At 40.1% G+C, this 22,999-nt stretch overlaps 2 protein-coding genes and 1 pseudogene across 2 annotated transcripts; all 3 read left to right on the forward strand.

Moving 5' to 3' along the window:
* The first annotated feature begins 2,397 nt into the window (after positions 1-2,397).
* On the forward strand, positions 2,398-2,931 carry LOC138990927 (endogenous retrovirus group K member 7 Pro protein-like). Its single transcript, XM_070383123.1, has one exon. It carries the CDS (start codon positions 2,398-2,400, stop codon positions 2,929-2,931), a length of 534 nt encoding a protein of 177 aa, XP_070239224.1.
* Positions 2,932-5,292: 2,361 nt separating this feature from the next.
* On the forward strand, positions 5,293-7,583 carry LOC138990969 (endogenous retrovirus group K member 6 Env polyprotein-like). The gene is given in 5 exon segments (XM_070383226.1): positions 5,293-6,013; positions 6,016-6,041; positions 6,044-6,077; positions 6,080-6,109; positions 6,112-7,583. Coding segments are annotated over 5 exon segments (2,130 nt in total). The 5' UTR covers positions 5,293-5,445.
* A 12,458-nt stretch (positions 7,584-20,041) lies between these two features.
* LOC102269201 (olfactory receptor 5M11-like) lies at positions 20,042-22,521 on the forward strand (annotated as a pseudogene).
* Positions 22,522-22,999: the final 478 nt, after the last annotated feature.

A 22,999-nucleotide genomic window follows, 5' to 3' on the forward strand; every position in this document is an offset into this window, starting at 1 on the left:
AATGAAAGACAGCTCTTTATAGGAGTAATTTTACAGTTATTAGGTAAAGAGGAATCAAAGTTAAAAAATCTGCCATTCAATCATTTCTTTCATTTGTACAAGAGCACTGTCCCTGGTTTCCAGACGAAGGCTCTGTTAACTTAGATGTCTGGGAAAAAGTAGGAAAACAGCTAAAAACTTACCATGCCCGAACATGGCTCAGAAAAGGTGCCTAATGACGCCTTTTCCTTATGGAATATCATTAGAGATGTCTTAGACCCTGCCCCTGATTCAGAAAAAGTACATCTTAAAAGTGATAGTGAAGAAAATGCTGTAGCTAAACCTGCCCCTGAATCTAAAAGAGTAACTTTTAAAGAGGAAAATGAGGTCGAAACTGTAGTTAAACCTGAGGAAAATGAGAAAAACGAAGACCCGCCTGACTATCGGCAACTAAGAAAAATGTTAGCAGCCATGACTACTCAGGAACAACTTAAAGATAGGGATGAAAAACAAGATCAGCCTTCCCCAAAAGAAAAAGAGAATTTAGGCGAGATAACAGTTAAATATCACCCTGATGGACATCGGCATCTCTTAAACAAAGATGCCCCAAAAGGCTTAAGAGAAACTTCCCCTGTCAAGCCATCAGCTCCAAACAACTTAAGAGAAATGTCTCCCATCAGGCCATATGCCCCTAGGGATTCCCAAGAGACCGTCCCACTTAATCCATATGTAATAAGCTTTGGATACCAAACAGTTCAAAGAGCTCCTGAGTACAGAGCAGAGAATGTGGACTCTATGCCATTGCCACCACCTCCCATACCACCTCCCATACCTCCTCCCATACCACCTCCCATACCACGCCGTACAGGTCCTATTAAACCCGCATTATTGCCGCCACCTCCCTATCGAAGTGGGAAAATTCCAAAATCGATCCCACGGAGACGGGCCTCTTCTGCCCCTGGCGAGAAATTCGATCCCCAACTTCAGGCTTGTTTCCCTTTAATTTTTGACAATGATGAAAGTGAACAAAAGGCTATCGACTGGGAGCCTGTTTCTTTTCAATTGGTAAAAGAACTTAAAAATGCATGTATCTCATATGGGCCTAAAGCCCCGTATACGATGCAGCTAGTAGAAAATTTAGCAGGTCAATGCTTAACACCTCGAGAATGGAAATCAATTGCTAGGGCCTGCCTGTCCGGAGGACATTTTATACTTTGGAAATCTGAATATGATGATCTCGCTCGTATATATGCTTTTTCTAACCAAAATGGAGACTTTACACATATCACTGAACCTATACTACTTGGACAGACCAACTACCCCTCGTATGATGAACAGATGAAATTAGATAGGACTACTATACAACAGGTGGCTGATTGTGCCTTTACTGCCTGGCGCTCATTGCCTGATGGTAAAGCATCAGGTGCCGCTCTATCTGATATTAAACAAAAGTCGGAAGAGCCATTTGAAGACTTTGTCTCACGACTCTCAGAAGCTGTCCAGAGAATAATTTCTGATTCTGAGGCAGCTAAACTGTTAACAAAACACTTGGCCTTTGAAAATGCTAATTCTACCTGCCAGGCTATATTGCGCCCTGTTAGAAGAACTGGAACTCTAATTGATTATATGAAACAGTGTGCAGATGTAGGACCATCAGTGCTACAGGGTGTTGCGATAGCTGCAGCGATAAAAGGAAACTCTTATCAGCAGGCAGTCCAATCCTTTTTTACTAACAAAAACAAGCCATCACAAGGTGATCCCAATAACCAAGGCAGGAATGCATTCCCTAGAACTTGTTTTTCTTGTGGCCAGACGGGACACACTTTTCATGGGTGCCCTCAAAGACCACCCGGTTCTTATCTGCCTAATCCGGCCCAACCGGCTGTGGCTGCTCCGCAAAACCCTGCCCCACTGCCTATTAATCCTAGGTCTCTTTGCCCTCGCTGCCAGAGAGGATATCACTGGGCAAGGGACTGTAGGTCAAGATTTCATAGAAATGGAGCCTTTTTAGGCCCCGACCAGCAGTCGGGAAACGGGTTGAGGGGCCAGCCCCAGGCCCCGACAATGATTGGGGCAGCCTCACTGAACCCATTCATTCCCTTCGTCCCGTCGCAGAGCTCATCAGAGCAACCCCAGGCAGCGCAGGACTGGACCTCAGTTCCACCACCTCAACAATATTAACACCAGATAGCCCCACTATAAAAATCCCTACAGGAGTTAAAGGTCCATTACCGACAGGCCTGGTAGGAATTATACTAGGCAGAAGTTCCTTAGCTATACAAGGTCTTACAATTATTCCTGGAGTAATTGACTCAGATTATACAGGAGAAATTCAGATAATGATTTCACCCCCGACTAAAACTTTCCAAATACATCAGGGACAGAGAATAGCCCAACTTTTACTTTTGCCTTATCATAATGCAATTGGGCAAACAGCCACCCAAAATGAAAGACAGGACAAAGGATTTGGGTCTAGTGACATGTTTTTTTTGGGTAACAGAAATTACTAAAAAGCGTCCTATGAAATCTATTCTTGTCAGTGGCAAGTCTATTGAAGGGCTATTAGACACAGGAGCAGATGTTTCCTGTATTTCTGGGAAAGACTGGCCCAATTCCTGGCCCACACATACTACTGCAAATAACTTAGTGGGCATCGGGAGAGCTCCTACAGTAGCTCAAAGTGCAAAAATTTTAGACTGGCAATTTGAGGATACCCGTGGAACATTCCAACCGTATATGATTCCTTCGCTGCCCTTCTCGCTGTGGGGGAGAGATGTGCTGTCTCAAATGGGCATGTTACTTTTTAGCCCTGATGATAAAGTAACTTTGCAAATGCTACAAATGGGCTATGACCCTTCAAAAGGGTTAGGTAAACAGCAGACAGGAATAACTGAGCCAATTTGCCCTGCTCCTCTAAAGTTCCGTGCTGGGTTAGGGTATCCAAATTTTTGATGGAGGCCATTGTTTTTGCTGCCGACCCCATTACGTGGAAATCTCAGGACCCTGTGTGGGTAGAACAATGGCCTCTGACTAAAGAAAAACTACTGGCAGCCAAAGCGTTAATTTCTGAACAACTAGAATTGGGACACATTGAGCCCTCCAATAGCCCCTGGAATACTCCTATTTTTGTTATTAAGAAAAAATCTGGCAAGTGGCGACTTTTACAAGATTTAAGAGCTATTAATGCCACTATGGAAGATATGGGAGCCTTACAACCTGGGCTTCCTTCCCCAGTAGCCATCCCAGAAGGATATAATATTATTAATTGATTTACAAGACTGTTTTTTCACCATCCCCTTAAATGCTGAGGATAAAAAGCGATTTGCCTTTAGTTTACCAGCAGAAAATTTTAAACAGCCCTATTTAAGGTTTCAATGGAAAGTGTTGCCCCAGGGAATGAAAAATAGCCCTACTTTATGTCAAAAATTTGTTAATGCAGCTATAGAAGATATTAGGGCTAAATATGAACAACTGTATATGATTCACTATATGGATGATATTTTAATAGCTCACCCTGATAGAGCTCATTTACAAACTGTTCTCCAGGATTTGACTCAGGCTTTAACAGACAGAGGCTTAAAAATTGCCCCAGAGAAAATTCAAGTCAATCCGCCCATAACTTACTTAGGACGGGTTATCAATTCAGAAACTGTGACTCATGCCCCATTAAAATTGAGAAAAGATCACCTTGTTACTTTAAATGATTATCAAAAACTTTTAGGCGACATTAATTGGATCAGGCCTTATTTAAAATTAACTACTGCTGAATTAAAACCTCTTTTTAACATTTTACGTGGGGATCCTGATCCAACTTCTAAGAGACAATTAACTGCTGAGGCTCAGGAGGCCTTAGAAAAAGTGGAAGCAGCTTTATCTGATAGCTATGTTAAAAGAGTTAATTTACAAACAAATTGGCAATTCCTCTGCCTAGCTACTCCAACAGCACCTATGGGAGTTTTATGGCAAAATGGCCCTCTAGAATGGGTCCATCTCCCCGCCCAGGCTAAAAAAGTAGTGGCCTCTTATCCAGGACTGATAGCTACACTGATATTGAAAGGGAGAAAACGTAGCATTGAATTGTTTGGTAAAGAACCAGCAGAAATTGTAATTCCATATAATAAAGAACAACTTGATGCTCTTCTAATGTTTGATGAGGATTGGCAGATTGCTATCGGAAATTATTTTGGCCAAATTCTGCATCATTTACCTTCACATGTTTTGCTAAATTTTATGTCTAAACACCCGGTTATTTTCCCTGTTAGGTGTAAATACTCTCCCATCTCAGATGCTCAAATGGTTTTTACTGTGGGTCTGCTAACGGCAGAGCTTCTATAGTTACAAAAGATCAGCGTAAAGTTTTACATAGGCAGGAGACTTCGGCCCAGAGAGCTGAACTCACAGCTGTTATAGAGGCCTTTGTTATGTTTGCAGAGGAGGAATTTAACCTTTACTCTGATTCTCAGTATGTGGTCAGGCTGTTTCCACACATTGAGACTGCGATCCTGCCTGAGAATAAAACTGCAATATTTCACTTGTTAACTAAACTGCAGCAGCAAATTTGGAAACGAAGCCGAGCATATTTTATTGGCCACATTCGGGCTCATTCTGGATTGCCTGGACCTTTAAATGCCTTAAATGACCTGGCAGATTCACTAACTAAGGTCACAGTGGCTTCTGCTTTTGAAGAAGCCCGAGCTTCTCATTCACTCCACCATCAAAATGCTACTACGCTAAGATATCAATTTCAGATTCCTCGAGACTCTGCTCGGGAGATTGTTCGTTCCTGTTCTCATTGTCCCACTACTATAAATAGTTTACCTATGGGAGTTAACCCTCGCGGTCTTAAACCTAATGCACTCTGGCAGATGGATGTAACTCACATCTCTTCATTTGCAAAATTGTCTTTTGTTCATGTAACAGTAGACACCTTTTCTCATGTTATTGTTGCAACTGCTCGCACAGGGGAAGCAGTTAAAGACGTAATACAACATCTTTTTACTTGTTTTTCATATATGGGTCTGCCAAAAGCCTTGAAAACTGATAATGCTCCTGCTTACACATCTAAGTCTTTTCAGGAATTTTGTCTAAAGTTTCAAATTAAACATAATACAGGCATCCCTTATAATCCACAAGGACAAGCCATTGTGGAAAGAGCACATCAAACGTTAAAAACCCAAATTCAAAAACTAAAAAGAAGGGAGTTTAAATATAGTTCTCCCCATCACCTCTTGCAACATGCTCTTTTTGTAATAAATATTTTAAATACTGATTCAGCTGGAATGACTGCAATGCTTCGCCATTGGTGCCCGGAGCAATTGAATGCAAAACCATTAGTTAAATGGAAGGACCTCCTTTCCGGACAGTGGAAAGGTCCTGACCCATTGTTAACCAGCGGTCGAGGATATGCTTGTATTTTTCCACAGGACGCAGATTCTCCAATTTGGGTTCCGGATAGATTGATTCGCCATGTCTCAGCCTCTCGGATACCGAGTTCCACGGCCGCCGCGACCCCGAAAGAGAAAAGGGCCTCCTCTGCCTTCGCTCCCCCCGCCAGCACGGGAAACACCACTGACATCGGAGCAACTGACATCAGGGATCCCGGATGAGCAGGGGACGGATCCGCCCACCAAACAGATGTCTCAACTTCACATACAGGATATCGCTCCCCCCGATCCTTTGCCTCACAAAAGGAGGTCAGGCCGCCTGACTCAGGCGACCCGGAATGCCTCCATACCTACTTGGGGACAAATAAAAACACTCTGCCATCAGGCACGGGGAATAACCTCTTTGCAGGGCTCTCCAACCTCCCCTGAGAAGATGTTTATTGCTATGCTTGCCTTATTATCATGCCAGGTAAGCGCCTCCTCCCCCACTCCTGAAAAGTATTGGGCTTACTTCCCAGACCCTCCAACCTTTCAAGTAGTTACCTGGAACAGTGACCCCCTACGGGTCCACACAAACCAGCCTCAGTTACTGGGAGGGTCATATACTTCCTATACCACAGACGAATATCCTATTAATTTCAATTTTACCTTCAGGGATTAGCAGATGACCTTCCTGTTTTTTTTTCAACTTCCCCAGTGATATAGAAAGCTTTATTATCCCCCTAAAGAAGGATGTGTTGGAGCCACTAAAAGGCAGTTCTGACTCATTCTCCAGCCTCAGGTATTGAACATAGAGGGCGTCTAGCGCTTTGGATTTTACAGGCTCGTATGCCCGGGGCCCTTGATCCCCACGAATTTATAATCCATAGACCCCCTCCTGGATATCCAAGTTGTTATAATACCGAGCCTTCAGATGCCATATGGAACACTATAGATGATCGTACAGGGTATCCGATTTGGAAATCTTGTACTTATCGTTTAAGAGCTGATTACAGAATACCGGGAGGAGGAAATTACATGATTCAAGATTGGAGTAACTCAGACCTAGATAGGAGCCCATTGCCCCTTGATGACTTTCCCGGCAGATTTTATAATTGGAAGAAAGATTTGGTTTCTTGGCCTTTAAGCATTACTAGATGGCATAATAATCGATTTGTTTCGCCTATATTGTCTTATACAACTAAGAACAGAACCTCTTGGCAGCCAGAAATTTGGAGGGCCCTTGCTGCCACTGCTCCCATTTCCTTATTCCGTCCAAATAGCAATTCTACTTATTCTGTTTTAGCTTGTGTACCCTCGCCTTATGTTTTTCTCTTTACTAATGACTCCAAAAGATTAAATGTACACATGAATTATTCAGGTGGACCTAATATCGTAACTTGTGAACAATGTATGCTTTCATCTTGTTTGACCCCCCAATATAATGTTTGTTCTTTTGTTGTGTTGAAACGCCCACCCTATCTCATGATACCTGTGTCTGTGCATTCTTATTGGTATGATAATTACGGTTTGGCTGTATTACAACAACTGCAGGATTTAATGCGAACACGACGGTTTGTGGGCTTACTTATCTTGGGAATAGCAGCTTTGATAAGTGCAATTACTTCTGTTACTGTGGCAGCAATATCATTGACTCAACAAGTACATACTGCTCAATATGTTGATTCTATGTCCAAAAATGTTTCTTTAGCATTGGCAACACAGGAAGCTATAGACAGAAAATTAGAGATGAGGGTAGACGCCCTAGAGGAAGCAGTAATACATATTGGGACTGAATTGCAGGCTTTAAAGGTGAAAATGGCATTGTCCTGTCATGCTGACTACCGGTGGATATGTGTAACACCCCTGAAAGTAAATGAGACAGATTTTGAATGGGAAAAGATTAAAAACCATATTTCAGGTATCTGGAACAGCTCTGACATTAGCTTAGACTTAGGAAAACTTCACAATCAAATAGCAACCCTGGAACACTCCCGATTAGATTTTACTGCCGCTGGAACAGCAAATGATTTCTTCCATACTTTCTCTAACTACATTTCAGGAAAAAATATTCTGTCTACCTTCCTCGGCTATGCTACGTTAGCTGCTTTAATTTTACTTCTAATAATCGTTCTTCCTTGTATTGTCAAGATTCTTCGGCAGAGCATTCAGAGGCTCGCGACTGAGCTACATCTGGCTGTTTTAAGAAATAAAAAAGGGGGAGATGCGAGGAGCCGGTGAGGCATTCTGCTCATGACAAAGGTCATGAGGAAGGAGGCTCGGCATACGCAAAGGTGGGATCGAGCCTCAAGAGTCCCCCCGGATATTCTCGAGCATTTTCCCCCCAAAAAACCAGAGTCTGCCTACTTTATTGCTTTGTGCTCTCACCTCTGACTTTACTGGGGGCTGTCCCCTACCACCATCTCTCTCTCTCTGTCAAAGAGTTAACTTACAGCTCCAATTAATAAAGTTCCTGGGCAATTAGGAGTGTTTAAATCCAAACCCCTCAGATGGCTCTCTAACTCGCCTGACAAGTTTACCCGGACTCCTGCAGCTATGCATACGATTGTTTACAGTCTCCCAGCCTCCAGAGGCACGGGAAGCTTAAGATATTCAAATAGCTTAGAGCCTCTCAGAGAGTTAAAAACTGTCAGAATAAACTAGTAAAGGATTTCATTGATGAGTCAATGCTTGTTGCCAAGTTTTCACATCCCCTGAATTGTATCCTTGAATATGTATCAATTAATAGTTGGTATATAGTAAAAAATAAGTAGTGGCCTTGGTGTTAGTAACTTTAGACCCTTAAGGTAATAAATTCTTTCTTTGTTGTAAACCCATTACACATCCGCCCTATAGGAATGCAATTTTATCTTTGGAAGATGGTGCCAAACCTTAAAATAATTACTCTTAGAGAAAATAAGTCTTTGTTGATAAGTCCTTGTCAAGAGTCATAAAATGTTAGTAGGCCTTCTGGCCAGAAGATGATGTAAATCACCTAAACCATTTGTATACGATACATTTGCAGGAAAGAAACCTTGGTTTTTGATAAGAATCAAAGACTGCTGACTTTGCATCCCCTATTATCCTCTATGTGTAACTTAGGGTATAAAAGCCCCTGTTAAAAATAAAGCTACGGGCCTTGTTCACCAGCGCTTGGTCTCCCCATGTCATTCTTCCCTTTAACTTCCAGCTGAGTCTCCATCTGGAGCGCGGAACCCAACACGCTTACTAATTATGCCTGGGCTTCTAAGACCCACTCGAGAAGGTGTCTAGGGTGAGACACCTTCCGCTATTCGAGAGGGCGCCTGCGGCCTACGTAAGTGGTGCAAACTTCTTGTCTTGAAGTTTTATTGGTCTCCCGCGTAAACCAAGCTACTCAGCCTCTTTTCTCCACTGAATTTTCCTACTGAGCTATCCTCATTCTATTGTTCTCTATATCTCTAATTAGCATATAAATAGTCGCCTAGGCCGTCTCTCCTTCGAATACCCTGGATCAGCTGGGGCTGGTCCCCGGCAGTGTTAGAAAGTGGTCCAGTTTCATTCTTTTACAAGTGGTTGACCAGATTTCCCAGCACCACTTGTTAAAGAGATTGTCTTTAATCCATTGTATATTCTTGCCTCCTTTGTCAAAGATAAGGTGTCCATATGTGCGTGGATTTATCTCTGGGCTTTCTATTTTATTCCATTGATCAATATTTCTGTCTTTGTGCCAGTACCATACTGTCTTGATAACTGTGGCTTTGTAGTAGAACCTGAAGTCAGGTAGGTTGATTCCTCCAGTTCCATTCTTTTTTCTCAAGATCGCTTTGGCTATTCGAGGTTTTTTGTCTTTCCATACAAATTGTGAAATTATTTGTTCTAGCTCTGTGAAGAATACTGTTGGTAGCTTGATAGGGATTGCGTTGAATCTATAAATTGCTTTGGGTAGTATACTCATTTTCACTATATTGATTCTTCCAATCCATGAACATGGTATATTTCTCCATCTATTAGTGTCCTCTTTGATTTCTTTCACCAGTGTTTTATAGTTTTCTATATATAGGTCTTTAGTTTCTTTAGGTAGATATATTCCTAAGTATTTTATTCTTTCCGTTGCAATGGTGATTGGAATTGTTTCCTTAATTTCTCTTTCTGTTTTCTCATTATTAGTGTATAGGAATGCAAGGGATTTCTGTGTGTTGATTTTATATCCTGCAACTTTACTATAGTCATTGATTATTTCTAGTAATTTTCTGGTGGAATCTTTAGGGTTTTCTATGTAGAGGATCATGTCATCTGCAAATAGTGAGGGTTTTACTTCCAACATCACTCATTATCAGAGAAATGCAAATCAAAACCACTATGAGGTACCATTTCACACCAGTCAGAATGGCTGTGATCCAAAAGTCTACAAATAATAAATGCTGGAGAGGGTGTGGAGAAAAGGGAACCCTCTTACACTGTTGGTGGGAATGCAAACTAGTAGAGCCACTATGGAGAACAGTGTGGAGATTCCTTAAAAAACGGGAAGTAGAACTGCCTTATGATCCAGCAGTCCCACTGCTGGGCATACACACTGAGGAAACCAGAAGGGAAAAAGACACGTGTACCCCAATGTTCATCACAGCACTGTTTATAATAGCCAAGACATGGAAGCAACCTAGATGTCCATCAGCAGATGAATGGATAAGAAAGCTGTGGTATATATACACAATGGAGTATTACTCAGCCATTAAAAAGAATACATTTGAATCAGTTCTAATGAGGTGGATGAAACTGGAACCTATTATACAGAGTGAAGTAAGCCAGAAGGAAAAACATAAATACAGTATACTAACACATATATATGGAATTTAGAAAGAGGGTAACAATAACCTGGTGTACGAGACAGCAAAAGAGACACTGATGTATAGAACAGTCTTATGGACTCTGTGGGAGAGGGAGAGGGTGGGAAGATTTGGGAGAATGGCAATGAAACATGTAAAATATCATGTAGGAAACGAGTTGCCAGTCCAGGTTCAATGCACGATGCTGGATGCTTGGGGCTGGTGCACTAGGACGGCCCAGAGGGATGGTATGGGGAGGGAGGAGGGAGGAGGGTTCGGGATGGGGAACACATGTATACCTGTGGCGGATTCATTTTCATATTTGGCAAAACTAATACAATTATGTAAAGTTTAAAAATAAAATAAAAAAATATTTAAAATATTTCTTAAAATTCTTATAGAGATGGGAATACAAACCACTTTACATGCCTCCTGAGAAACCTGTGTGAAGCAACAAGAAGCAACAGTTAGAACCATACATGAAAAAAATGGACAGGTTTAAATATGGGAAAGGAGTATATCAAAGCTGTATATGGTCACCCTGCTTATTTAACTTGTATTCAGAGATCCTTCCGTGAAATGCTGGACTGGATGAAGCACAAGCTGGAATCAAGGCACCTGGGAGAATATCAACATCCTCAGATATTCAGATGACACCATTCTAATGGCACAAAACAAAGAAGAATTAAAGAATTATTGAAGAGGGTTGAAAGAGAAGGGTAAAAACAGTGGCTTAAAACTCAACATCCAAAAAACTAAGATCATGGTATCTCTCTTGCTCTCTCTCTGTCTCTTTAGTTACTAAGTCATGTCCAACTCTTGAGACCCAATGGACTATAGCCTGCCAGGCTCCTCTCTCCATGGGATTTGCCAGGCAAAAATACTGGTCCCATTATTTCATGATGAGTAGATGGGGAAAAAAGTGGAAACAGTGACAGATTTATTTTCTTGGCCTCCCCAAATCACTGCAGATGGTGACTGAAACCATGATATTAAAAGACACTTGCTCCTTGGAAAGAAAGCTGTGACAAACCTAGACAGTGTTTAATACAATATATTTAAATATATTACTTTAATATTAAAAGTCAAAGACATCACTATGCCAACAAAGGTCCATCTGGTCAGAGCTATGATTTTTCCAATAGTCAGGTACGGATATGAGATTTGGGCCATAAAGAAAGCTGAGCAGCAAAGAATTTGATGCTTCAAATTGTGGTGATGCTTCAAATTGTAGATGACTGTTAAGCATCCCTTGGACAACAAGGAGATGAAACTAGCCAATCCTAAAGGAAATCAGGCCTGAGTATTCATTGGAAGGACTGATGCTGAAGCTGAAGCTCCAATGCTTTGATCACTTGATGTGAAGAGCTGCCTTATTGGAAAAGACCCTGATGCTGGGAAAGATTGAGGGCAAGAGGAAATGGGAATGTGACAGAGGATGAGATGGTTAGATGACATCAGTGATTCAATGGACAGGAGTGTGAGCAAACTCAGGGAGATAGTGAAGGAGAGGGAAGCCTGGATTGCAACAGTTCCTGGGGTCACAAAAAGTCAGACATGACTTAGCAACAAACAAAAACAACAATCTCATCTTAAAACTGGTTTTGTGTTTTCACTTTTTTGTTTATTTATTTTGTTATGAATTATTTCCAATATAGAGCCAAAAATAGAAACTAATAGATCACTGTCCCAAATATATGTAATAATTAATGTTTACATATCTATTTTTTATTTTTTTACATATCAATTTTTATTCAGATATTTTAAAAATTCAGATATTGGATCCCATTCCACGTTCTGAAGCCCTACCTGCCATTTTGGCATTTCCTCTTGAAGCATATCTCAATTTTCTGGTGCCAATAAGCTTTCAGAAGTAATAGGAGTTGAGTAGAGCAATGTGCAAATAGATCAATTGGAGGGCATGGCCACCTACTCCAGTTTTCTTGCCTGGAGAGTCTGTAGGGACAGAGGAGCCTGGAGGGATACAGTCCATATGGTCACAAACGTTTGAATACTACTGAAGCGACTTAGAATGCACACTCACATACTTGATTTATGCTTGCTTCTTTCTTCTGATCTTCAGTATCCCTACTAACGTTTTATTGTTTCATCTATAAAACCAAGAGAAATGTTTGTGTATTTGTCTATTTCTTTTTGTAATTTTTTTTTCTTTAAACACTGAGGCTATATTATTAATCACATCAAGTAATGAACAGGTATTTTTCCTTTTATCATAGATAGTTTCTATCCCTTCTATGATGTATAAAGTCTAAAAGTTTAATTTGTCTGATATTCATAGCTCTTCAGCAGGATTTTTTGTTTGTTTTTAGCTAATTGATGCTTATTATGACTATTTTTATCCTTTTTTAAGTTGAAGTCTTCCCTGGTGGCTCAGATAGTAAAGTTTCTGCCTGCAATGCAGGAGACCTGGGTTCAATACCTAGATCCAGAAGATCCCCTGGAGAAGAGAACAGCTACCCACCCCAATATTCTTGCCTGGAAAATTGCATGGATGGAGGAGACTGATGGGCTAGAGTCCATGGGGTCGCCAAGACTTGGAGATGGCTGAGGGACTAACACTTTCACTTTTTTTCATAGTTGACTTACCATATTGTTTCAGATGTACAACATAATGATTTTGATCCACTTATAGTTATTATGATATATATTGGCTATATTCCTTGAGCTGTACAATATATCCTTGTATCTCACTTATTTTATATATAGTAGTCTCTAGTGTGTCCATCCCTACTCGTATCTTGCCCCTCCCCTTTCTTCTTCCCACAGGCAACCACTAATTTGTTTTCTATGTCTGTGAGTCTGATGGTTGTTTTTGTTGTTGTTATACTCACTAAGTTGTTTTAATTTTTATATTTCCAAATAGAAGTGATATTGTACAGTCTTTCTGTGTTTGACGTTTCACTAAACATGATATCTTTTTTTTCCCTTGATACCATGAGTTCCTCTAATCATTGACTTTCTTATTTTGTTGTAAATATTGATACTTTGGAATACTTTCTAACAGTTTTGTGCTTTAATTTTTTTTTAATTATTAACTGTCTTCTATTAGTTTTTTTATACAAATGTTGCATTACCAGATTACTTGATATTTCTCAGTCTTTTTCTAATTTCCTAATTTTTAATTTCAGTGTTTGTCTTTTTGGGGATTTAGTTATATTTTATCCTTTTGCATTTTCAGTGCTTTCTTGACTGATCTTTCAGTCATATCCTCTTAGGATATGTTCTCACAATATCATATAACTTTAATTTACAGAACTGTTTTCAACTGTAATTTTAACATTGTGTATGTGATTCATTCATGGTTATATTGTCCTCAGGATTGTCAGCTTCATGAGAGCCAGGTCCACGTCTGGTTGTGCTCATTAATTTTTTTTTTTTAGCAACTTGCTGCTGCTGCTGCTAAGTCACTTCAATTGTGTCCGACTCTGTGCGACCCCATAGACAGCAGCCCATCAGGCTCCCCCATTCCTGGGATTCTCCAGGCAAGAACACTGGAGTGGGTTGCCATTTCCTTCTCCAATGCATGAAAGTGAAAAGTGAAAGCAAAGTCGCTCAGTCGTGTCTGACTCTTAGCGACCCCATTGACTGTAGCCTACCAGGCTCCTCCATCCATGGGATTTTCCAGGCAAGAGTACTGGAGTGGGGTGCCATTGCCTTTTCCGCTTTAGCAAGTTAAAACAATACAAATTTATTATTTCACAATTCTGCAGGTCAGAAGTTGGATTGGTTCAGCTGGTTTTTCTGGTTGTGGGCAGAATTTCCTGCCTTATGTTTGTGGGATTGAGGTCCTGTTTCCTTGACGGCTGTCAGCCAAAGTCTGCTGTTAGCTCCATAAGGCTTCTTACTGGTCCTTGCTCAGGGGACCCTACATCTCAGGGCCAGCAACAGGGTGTGGTACTATTTTCACATTTGGAATCCCTCCAATTTCCTTTCTGCTCACTAAAGTTAACATTTATCCCCGAATCTAGAACACAGATCATTCTCAGTAAAAATCTATTGAGTTAATAAACTATCACTATGTCATTAGATTTTAGTCATTTAAGTAATGCAAGCTTTACTTTCTCCCCTTCCACTTTCCAACATGATTTTCACTAATTCTTAATAATTTAAAATCTGATTATATGAACTCCATGCCTCATCCCTCCTGTAGTGAAGCAGAAGCACTCTAAGGACACAATCTTTTGGCTTTTTCTTACATTTTCTTCATTGACCATATGGTGGCATGAAGAAGGTTTTCCCTGAATACTTGTTAACTATAAGGATGAATGAATACATTGATGGTTGAATGAATGTCCTCACTATACTCATAGAGTGCATAGTGTTTTTAAGCTTGTCATGTTTCTTTCCTAAATAAAGTGATATCAAATGCTATTGACTATACTGTTTGAATACAAGCCTCACAATTTATTAGTAACCTATACCAGGAAGTTAATTACCCTCTACTTGCCTCACTTTCCCCACTAAAAAATGGAGTTTGTGAGGATTAATTGATCTAATGCTTTGTAGTGCTAAGCCTAATTCTGGCACATATTAAGTATCAGTGCCTATTACCTGTCAATAATTACTCCCATTTTATTTTCTTTCCTGTGTTTTTTTTTTTTTAGTAAGGGAGTCACTCATACTACTGAGAGGCCACAGACTTAACAGTTTCTCCCCTGTGGACAGGAACTCCATAAAACAAGGATGATAGAGGAGATGGGCCCTTCCCATATTAGAGATAAAAGACCACATATTCCTCATTCTCCAAGTTAAGGAGACCTCCTGACTATCTATGTGCATAAATGCTCAGAACATCAAAAGAGAGGTGGCATTATTTCACAGTAAATGATGCAACTACTCATAGGCCTTTTCACTAGAATCCATCGAGACTAAGAGAGGGGCACACAGACACGTGGAAGGATCCTGAGATATACCCAAAATGGTATATTTTATTATGATTATTGGCATATCAAATCAAAATGATTAGTCAAGGGAAACTAAGATCAAAATGACTGACCAAAGAAAACCCAGAAGAAATGGCCCATAAAAGTGATTCAGACCACTGTGAGGGCGCGACTTTCCTGAGTCTGCACATGTGTCTATTCACGTGTACTGTACTCTTTTTCTTCCTAATAAATATTTTGTTTCATTACTTTAAATATCTGTGGGAATTTTTTTCTGCAAAACCAAAGAACCAGGGCCTTGTCACTGACCACTGGTAAAGTGGCTAGGATTTGGTGCTCTCACCATTGGAACTTGGCCTCAATCTCTGGCTGGGGAACCAAAGCCTCACTTCAAGCTGCTGCAGGCCGAGGCCACCTGAGATCAATGGCGTATCACCTCGTTAGAGTTTTGGTTTTAAGGGGTAAGGATATGTGTTCAATGAAATGCAAAGTTATCTGAGAGGGGATAACCAGGATTTGCAGTATAATCACTGAATTAGATACATATTGCACTCTCAAATTATTCAACATGTTTGTTCATCTGTTATTTCCAGAGACTGTGCTAGCTGCCAGAGAAGGCAATGGCACCCTACTCCAGTACTCTTGGCTGGAAAGTCCCATGCACGGAAGAGCCTAGTAGGCTGCAGTCCATGGGGTTGCTAGGGTCGGACACGACTGAGTGACTTCCCTTTCACTTTTCTCTTTCCTGCATCAGAGAAGGAAATGGCAACCTATTCCAGTGTTCTTGCCTGGAGAATCCCAGGGACAGGGGAGCCTGGTGGGCTTCTGTCTATGGGGTCGCACAGAGTCGGACACGACTGTAGTGACTTAGCAGCAGCAGTGCTAGCTGCTGAGTTCATAGTCTGTGCTCATAAGGGTTTGCAGTCTAGTGATAGCAATAGAAATATTAGTAGGTAGTGGAAATAGAGTGTATCAGCCAAGGATGGGCCTGAGTAGTAAGATGGTGTGGAGGATGAAGGTCATACCAAGTTCTGTGGAAAAAAAAAAAAAAAAAAAAAAAGCATTGTTCGAGAACACTTCCACATAAGTAAGCTTTTTCTATTGTCAGGATCAACTTTAATAAGATGAGAACGATACAAGCACTGACTGGAGGAAACTAAGGGAAAGTTGAAAAAGTGATGAAGGAAAGATGACAAGCTGAGTTCAGTTCAGTTCAGTCACTCAGTCGTGCCCGACTTTTTGTGACCCCATGGACTGCAGCATGCAGGCTTCCCTGTGCATCACCAACTCCCAAAGCTTGCTAAAACCCATCTCTACTGAGTCTATAATGCCATTCAACCATTTCATCCTCTGGTGTCCCCCTCTCCTGCCTTCAATCTTTCCCTGCATAAGGGTGTTTTCCAATTCTTTGCATCAGGTGATCAAAGTATTGGCGCTTCAGCATCAGTCCTTTCAATGAATATTCAGGACTGATTTCCTTTAGAATGGACTCGTTGGATCTCCTTTCAGTCCAAGGGACTCTTAAGAATCTTTTCCAGTACCACAGTTCAAAAGCATCACATTGACTTTAAATGGAAACTAACTACAATTGAAAAAGTAATCAATTGGGAATGTGAAGGCAGGAATTCAAGTCACACTCTGCCACTTCCTAACTATGTGGCACAGGGTTTACTGTTCCTTTAGTGGAGGGTCTGGTTCTTCAGCTGAAAGGATAGGAGAGAGTCTCTGCCTCTTAGTGTTATTTTGAAGGATTTAATTGAAGGATCAATTAAATTGCCTACAGGAAAGTACTCCACACACAAGAATTGCTCAAAAACTGATTTCCAATCATTTTGTCTGTTTCACAGTCCTGCTTATGCCTAATTCTGCCCAAGACTTCAATGTCCATCAGAAAGAACATTGTTAAGAACTCTGGATTTTAGGAAAAGAGGCTGTTTCAAGTATAAAAGAAAAAAAAAATCAGACCTTCTTCAAAATGCAAACATGCTTTTTGTGTGTGTGTGCCATCCACCATACTCTTAGGGCATATAGTAAATTAGAAAATATTAAAATTATGACTGAGGCATATGATTAGCTTTATAATACCAAGCACATTCTGGTAAATTCCCAAAGGGCTGCATCCCAAAGACACACTCATTTCTGATGTTCCTACGTCCTCTAGAGATTTGCTTTAAAAGCTGGTTCCTAACCCCCATGTTCTGCTAGAAATTCAGCTGTGCTTCTCAGCTTAGTGAAGCATCAGTGAACTTCCTTCATTAGAGGTTCAGAAAATAGATGCATATCCAAACAACAAGTAAGTATTTGTGTATCTATTTTCTTTCTATTTCTTAGTCAAGGAGAGACTGTAGTAAAAACTCAGACTGAGTACCACATATTTTTACCATGTTTGCTCAAAATATGCACATGCAAAACTTTATGTTCTCAGTAGCAGAATTTGAACCTCAATTGATTTCCTAGATGACAAATCTATTGAAATTTCTATTGAGCTCCCTGGGAATATTTTATAGCCCTGGCACAGATGCAAAAGAACCAGGAAGGCAAACAGTCAGCAGACCACTCACAAATACGAGTACATTTTCAGTTGTGGAACACAGAAGAGCCTAATACAAGAACTCTTATACTTTGCAGCCTGGTGAAATCTTACCCCTTAATATATGGTTCTGTAGATTTTTTGTTGCTGTTTTTAAGATTTTGTGATTACACATTGATCTTGGTTGAGAATCTATAGTTCCAAAAGGTTTTCATAGTTTTCTATGAAATTTGGAAAAAAAAAAAAAAAAAAGAAGAAGAAGAAGCTTAAGGGCCATCTTGCCAAGAATTCTGCTAAATGTTTCTCTTACTTTTACCTCTGCTTGTTTTCTTTTATTTTTTTTTTTCCTCCTGAAACAAAATCTCTTCTCTGGCACTTGTAATTGACTGGCCCACAAAATTCATCTAGAACACTAGCCCATTGAGCTGGGTGACCCTCTAGGATAATCACCCAAGAACTGAACCCTAGCTTTCAGCTTCTTTCTCTGTCTTCTTTTCCTTTCCGTCTACTTTTTGCAGACATGAGGATGCTCTCCTTCTCCCTCCATGTACCTGAATTGTCAGCTCTGCTGGTCTCTGTTGCAGGAATGTCTGGCTTCATGGACATGCAGCTTGTGCAGTTGACAGGGCTCTATTTTCAGAAGCCCTTCAAATCAGGTTCAATCTTCTGCTCTGTCTTAATAATTTTTGAAAAGTGATGCTGTACATTTTGTTTAGTACTGGACTCAGTCTATATTGTACCATGCCCTAGTTCCAGGATTAAAAATTTGTAGCTTTCTACTGTCCTTGAACTACCCCATTCTTGGTTCTTCTTCCATCAGACAGAAGTTCTCCTTGGTTGTGAACTAGTAAAACCACAAACACCTCTTTCAGAAGATGTTCATCTGTCACTCTGGTCTGGCTCGGGCTGCCAGGTCAGCTGTGATATGACTTCTTTATTGTCTGTAGACATTTTTGCATCTCATCACTTAGTTCTTCTGCTCCTTTTCAGTTGTGATATGTCTGGATCCACTGGGATTGTGAGTCAACATCATTTCAGATCCCACAGACAATCATTATATGTAACATGTCATCAATGAGTCCTTCTGCAAATGAACTTCTCAAGTCGAGTTTCCTACTGTGTCTTCATAAATGTGAAATTCCTACATCCTGATCTTTTTCTATTATTTTCTCTTCTAGCAACTACTACCTATTCTCTTTGGGGTTTCTTGGGTGCTGAACAATAAGAAAGATCTCTTAAGCCGCCTTGCTCCTGGCATACAAATAGATATCCTGCTTTCAGCTGATATCTAGACATTATTTATTATTTATTGGCTAGACATTTCTTGCAGAGAAGCTGCAAATAACCACCAATGCAAGTCCTTTTTTCCAGTGAACGTTGTGATATCTTGGTTTGTCTAAGATATCTTTGATATCTAAGTCACTTCAGTTGTGTCTGACTCTATGCAACACTATGGACTGTAGCCCACTAGGTTCTTCTGGAAGTCTCCAGGCTAGCATACTGCAGTGGGTTGCCATGCCCTCCTCTAGGGGATCTTCTCAACCCAGAGATTGAGCCTGCCTCTCTTACATCTCCTGCATTGGTAGATGGGTGCTTTACCACTAGTGCCAGTAACTTGTTAAGAATCTCATAGGTACAGATGAATCAATCTCTCAATAAAGTGAAACATTTGTGCTTCAGGGGACATCTCAGCTATAATTTTCTGATATCCTCTGTGTGAATTTTATACATGCACATATGCTGCAAGTTTCAGAACTTGTTTTGCTTCTGGTCCTTAACTTTCCTACTGTAGAATACCCTTCTTTTAATAGCTTTATGGTTTTTTCTCTTTCTGTATCAGTTTGTTGCTAAACACATCACATTTGTATGATTTATTACATCACCTTTATATGAATTCATTTTTTTTTCTTGAAAGCAAATTTTTTATGTTAAAAATTATTTATTTAAATTGGAGGATAATCACTTTCCAATATTGTGATAGTTTTGGCAATACATCAACATGAATCAGCCACACACGTGTCCCCCAAATCCTGAACCTCCTCTACCTCCCTCCCCAACCTATCCCTCTGGGTTGTCCCAGAGCACCGGCTTTGGGTGCCCTTCTTCATGGATCGAACTTACACTGGTCATCTGTTTTCATATGGTAATGTATATGTCTCAGTGCTATTGCTAATGTTCCTGTTTAAATTTTGAATACCCTTCCCTCTGACTCCATTTTCTGTCTTTCCCTCTATATCAGTGTCATCCGAAAAACGATTGGCTTATTTCATTATTATGTTTCTGTGTTCACTAGAAGGTGGATGCCACAATGGCAGGGGTTTTGAACTTGGTTCATTTTGGCATTAGTGGTGCCTAAACACATGATGTGTTGTGTATTAATAAATATATTTTGGAGGAGTTTGATGTCCATAATGACTTGAGAAGAAAGCAGAACTGATACTATTCCCATTTACAAACGGAATGAAGTACCTCATGGGTAAGAATCATTATCTATTATTAAGAACTATTATTAGTGCATTCAACAAATATCTATTAAGTACTTCAAATACTAAGGTAGGGAGCTATAGGTTGAAAAAGAAATATTTACTGTATTTCTAAAATATAACTAAAGTAAGCTTTTCTGACTCACTTTGAAATAAGACAAAGATTTGAGCAAGTTTTAAAAATATGATATATGAGAGAAAGAGAAAGGTATAAAAACATTTGGAGTGTAAGGAATAGGAGACTCAGCACTAGTTTAGAAGTGAGAACAAGCTAATAAATCCATAGATGTTGTATTAATAATAATATGTCTATACAGGTGGAGTTTTGTTTAGCAACTTAAATATGAACTATGTGAAACTTATTATTTTTCTTTATGAACCATTCTATCATTGCTGTAGACCATTCTCAAAACACTGTGTGAGAATTCATTTGATCTGACAATTCTTTGTTCATTTATTTGTCATATGTCTATGGACAAGAACCTGCCTGGTCAGCAATGCAGGAGACCCAGGTTCAATCCCTGGTTTGGGAAGATCCCCTGGAGGAGGGAATGGCAACCACTCCAGTATTCTTGCCTGGGAAATCCCATGGACAGAGGAGCCACATAGGCTCCAGCCCATGAGGTTGCAAGATTCGTACACAACTTGGTGACTAAACCACCACCATCATGTTTATGGAAGCACTGTGACTGTGGCTTTTTAAACTGTGATTCTGGGAACATCTATGTTAGAATCACCAAAGTAGTTGTTAGAGGTGAGGTTCCAATATCCCACATGAGACTTTCTGCTACAGACTTTCTGTAGATTAGCTTTATTAATAAGCTTCTCAAGCAATTGTTCTGATACAAGTTCAAAGCTCTTAATTATCCTATGGAGGTATGACATTGTGAAAAGTTTTGTGGGGTTTCAGAGGTGACAGATTGCAAGGAGTATGGTATTTCATGCTCACATTATTTTTCCTTTTCTTTTTAAAATGTAAATTTTACAAAACTACATATTTAGTATGTAAACATGTGGTTAGAAATCACAGTACAGTAATGAAATAGAATTTGCTCTACCCCTGGAGAACTAATACATGAGTAGAAAGTGGATCTCTTCTGATGATGTAATGTGCTAAGGAATAAATTAGAGTATATAGGGTATCTGAGAAGTATAAAACAGAAGGGGATTAATTCAATCTCAGGTATAATGAGAGAAGAGTGAGAAATGCTTCACATGGGACTAGCCTTGAGGTTGGCTTTATAAGATAAGTAGAGTTGCAGAAGAAAAAATAGTGCAGGAGATAGGAAATATGCAGCTCACTTGTGACTGTGAACATAGCTATGGTTAGAAGCATACTTATCTAAAGACACAGCCATAGATACAAGAATAGGTAAGAGATGGAAATAAAATAACTGTTCATTTGTAAAGAAGCTGAAACAATGCCTTAATAGAAGTAAAGCAGCAGTGTATGACAGTATTCATTTTGAATAACATCTCGAGGTATATAAAAATCATTTTAATTGTAATAAAATGTGTACCTTCATATTTCCTTTGACTGCGCTTGTTTCAAGTGCAGAAAATTCCCCTCACCAATGACAGTAAACTAAGAGAAGTCATTCTCCTTGGGCTCACGGATCGCCCAGAGCACCAGCCTCTCCTCTTTGTGCTGTTTCTGGTCATTTACCTTGTCACCCTCCTAGGCAACCTGGGCACAATGGTGTTAGTCAGACTGGACTCTCACCTTTACACACCCATGTCCTTCTTCCTCACTCATTTATCCTTTGTAGACTTGTGCTATACCTCTACTGCAGCCCCACTGATGCTGATTAATCTGGTATCACAGAAGAAGACCATCAGCTTTGCTGGCTGCTTTGCAGTGTTGCCTTCTCATAGCACTTCTCCTCACTGAGTTTTACATGCTGGCAGCAATGGCCTATGCCCACTATGTGGCCATATGCAACCCTCTGCACTACAGTGTGAAGATATCCAGGTATATCTGCATAAGCTTGGCCACATTCCCTTATGTCTATGGCTTCTCATATGGACTCTTCCAGGCCATCCTGACCTTCCACTTGACCTTCTGTAGATCCAATACCATCAACCATTTCTACTGTGCTGACCCACCACTTTTTCTTGCTCTGATACTTATATCAAAGAGCATGCCATATTGATATCAACAGGCTTCAACCTCTCCAGCCCCCTCATCATCATCCTGATTTCTTATGCCTTAATTCTCACTGCAATCCTCAGGATTGAATCAGCAAAAGGAAGGCACAAGGCATTCTCCACCTGTGGTTCCCACATGATGCTGTTACCCTATGTTATGGGACACTCTTCTGCATGTATGTAAGACCAGTAACAGAGAAGACGGTGGAAGAATCCAAGATAATAGCTGTTTTCTACACTTTTGTAAGTCCAGTACTTAGATGTAAAACAAACATTGAAGAGAGTCCTTTGAAGAAATATGGTCACTAAGATGGCAATGCCTTGATTTCCAATAAACTATAACTCTTAATCTTTGGCTCAAATATCTTTACATTTATAAGACCAGTTTTCATATTCTTTGTGTCTGTGTTTCGATTGTTCTTGGGACTGAGAACAAATAAGCTGTACTTAGTCTAAACTGCTGCTGCCCTTTAATACGTTTTCCTGGGTTGGCAGTAGTAACATTTCCTTGGATATTGTTAGAAATGAAGCTCAGATTTCTGCACCTCAGATCCACTATCTCAAAACCGCTTTTAGAACCAAATTTTAGGTTCGTTTAAATCATTACATTTTGAAGAGGCCCTCTCTAAGTGAAAATTTTGACTAGGTATTCCCTGGAACACTGGTATCCTCTTACTGCTTAAAACAGTAAACAAGATACACATGCTCTGAGCTCAGTTCTTTGAATTTATTCTCTTTTTATTACCATCTATTTTGAGGGGCTAAGACCTGCCTCTTGAGAAATTTA

The sequence above is a fragment of the Bos mutus genome, chromosome 15 (assembly GCF_027580195.1).
Source record: "Bos mutus isolate GX-2022 chromosome 15, NWIPB_WYAK_1.1, whole genome shotgun sequence".
Taxonomy (NCBI): Eukaryota; Metazoa; Chordata; class Mammalia; order Artiodactyla; family Bovidae; genus Bos; species Bos mutus.

What these genes read in the sequence shown, in the direction of transcription:
- LOC138990927 (XM_070383123.1), top strand. Translation starts at nt 2,398, where the DNA reads ATGCAATTGGGCAAACAGCCACCCAAAATGAAAGACAGGACAAAGGAT.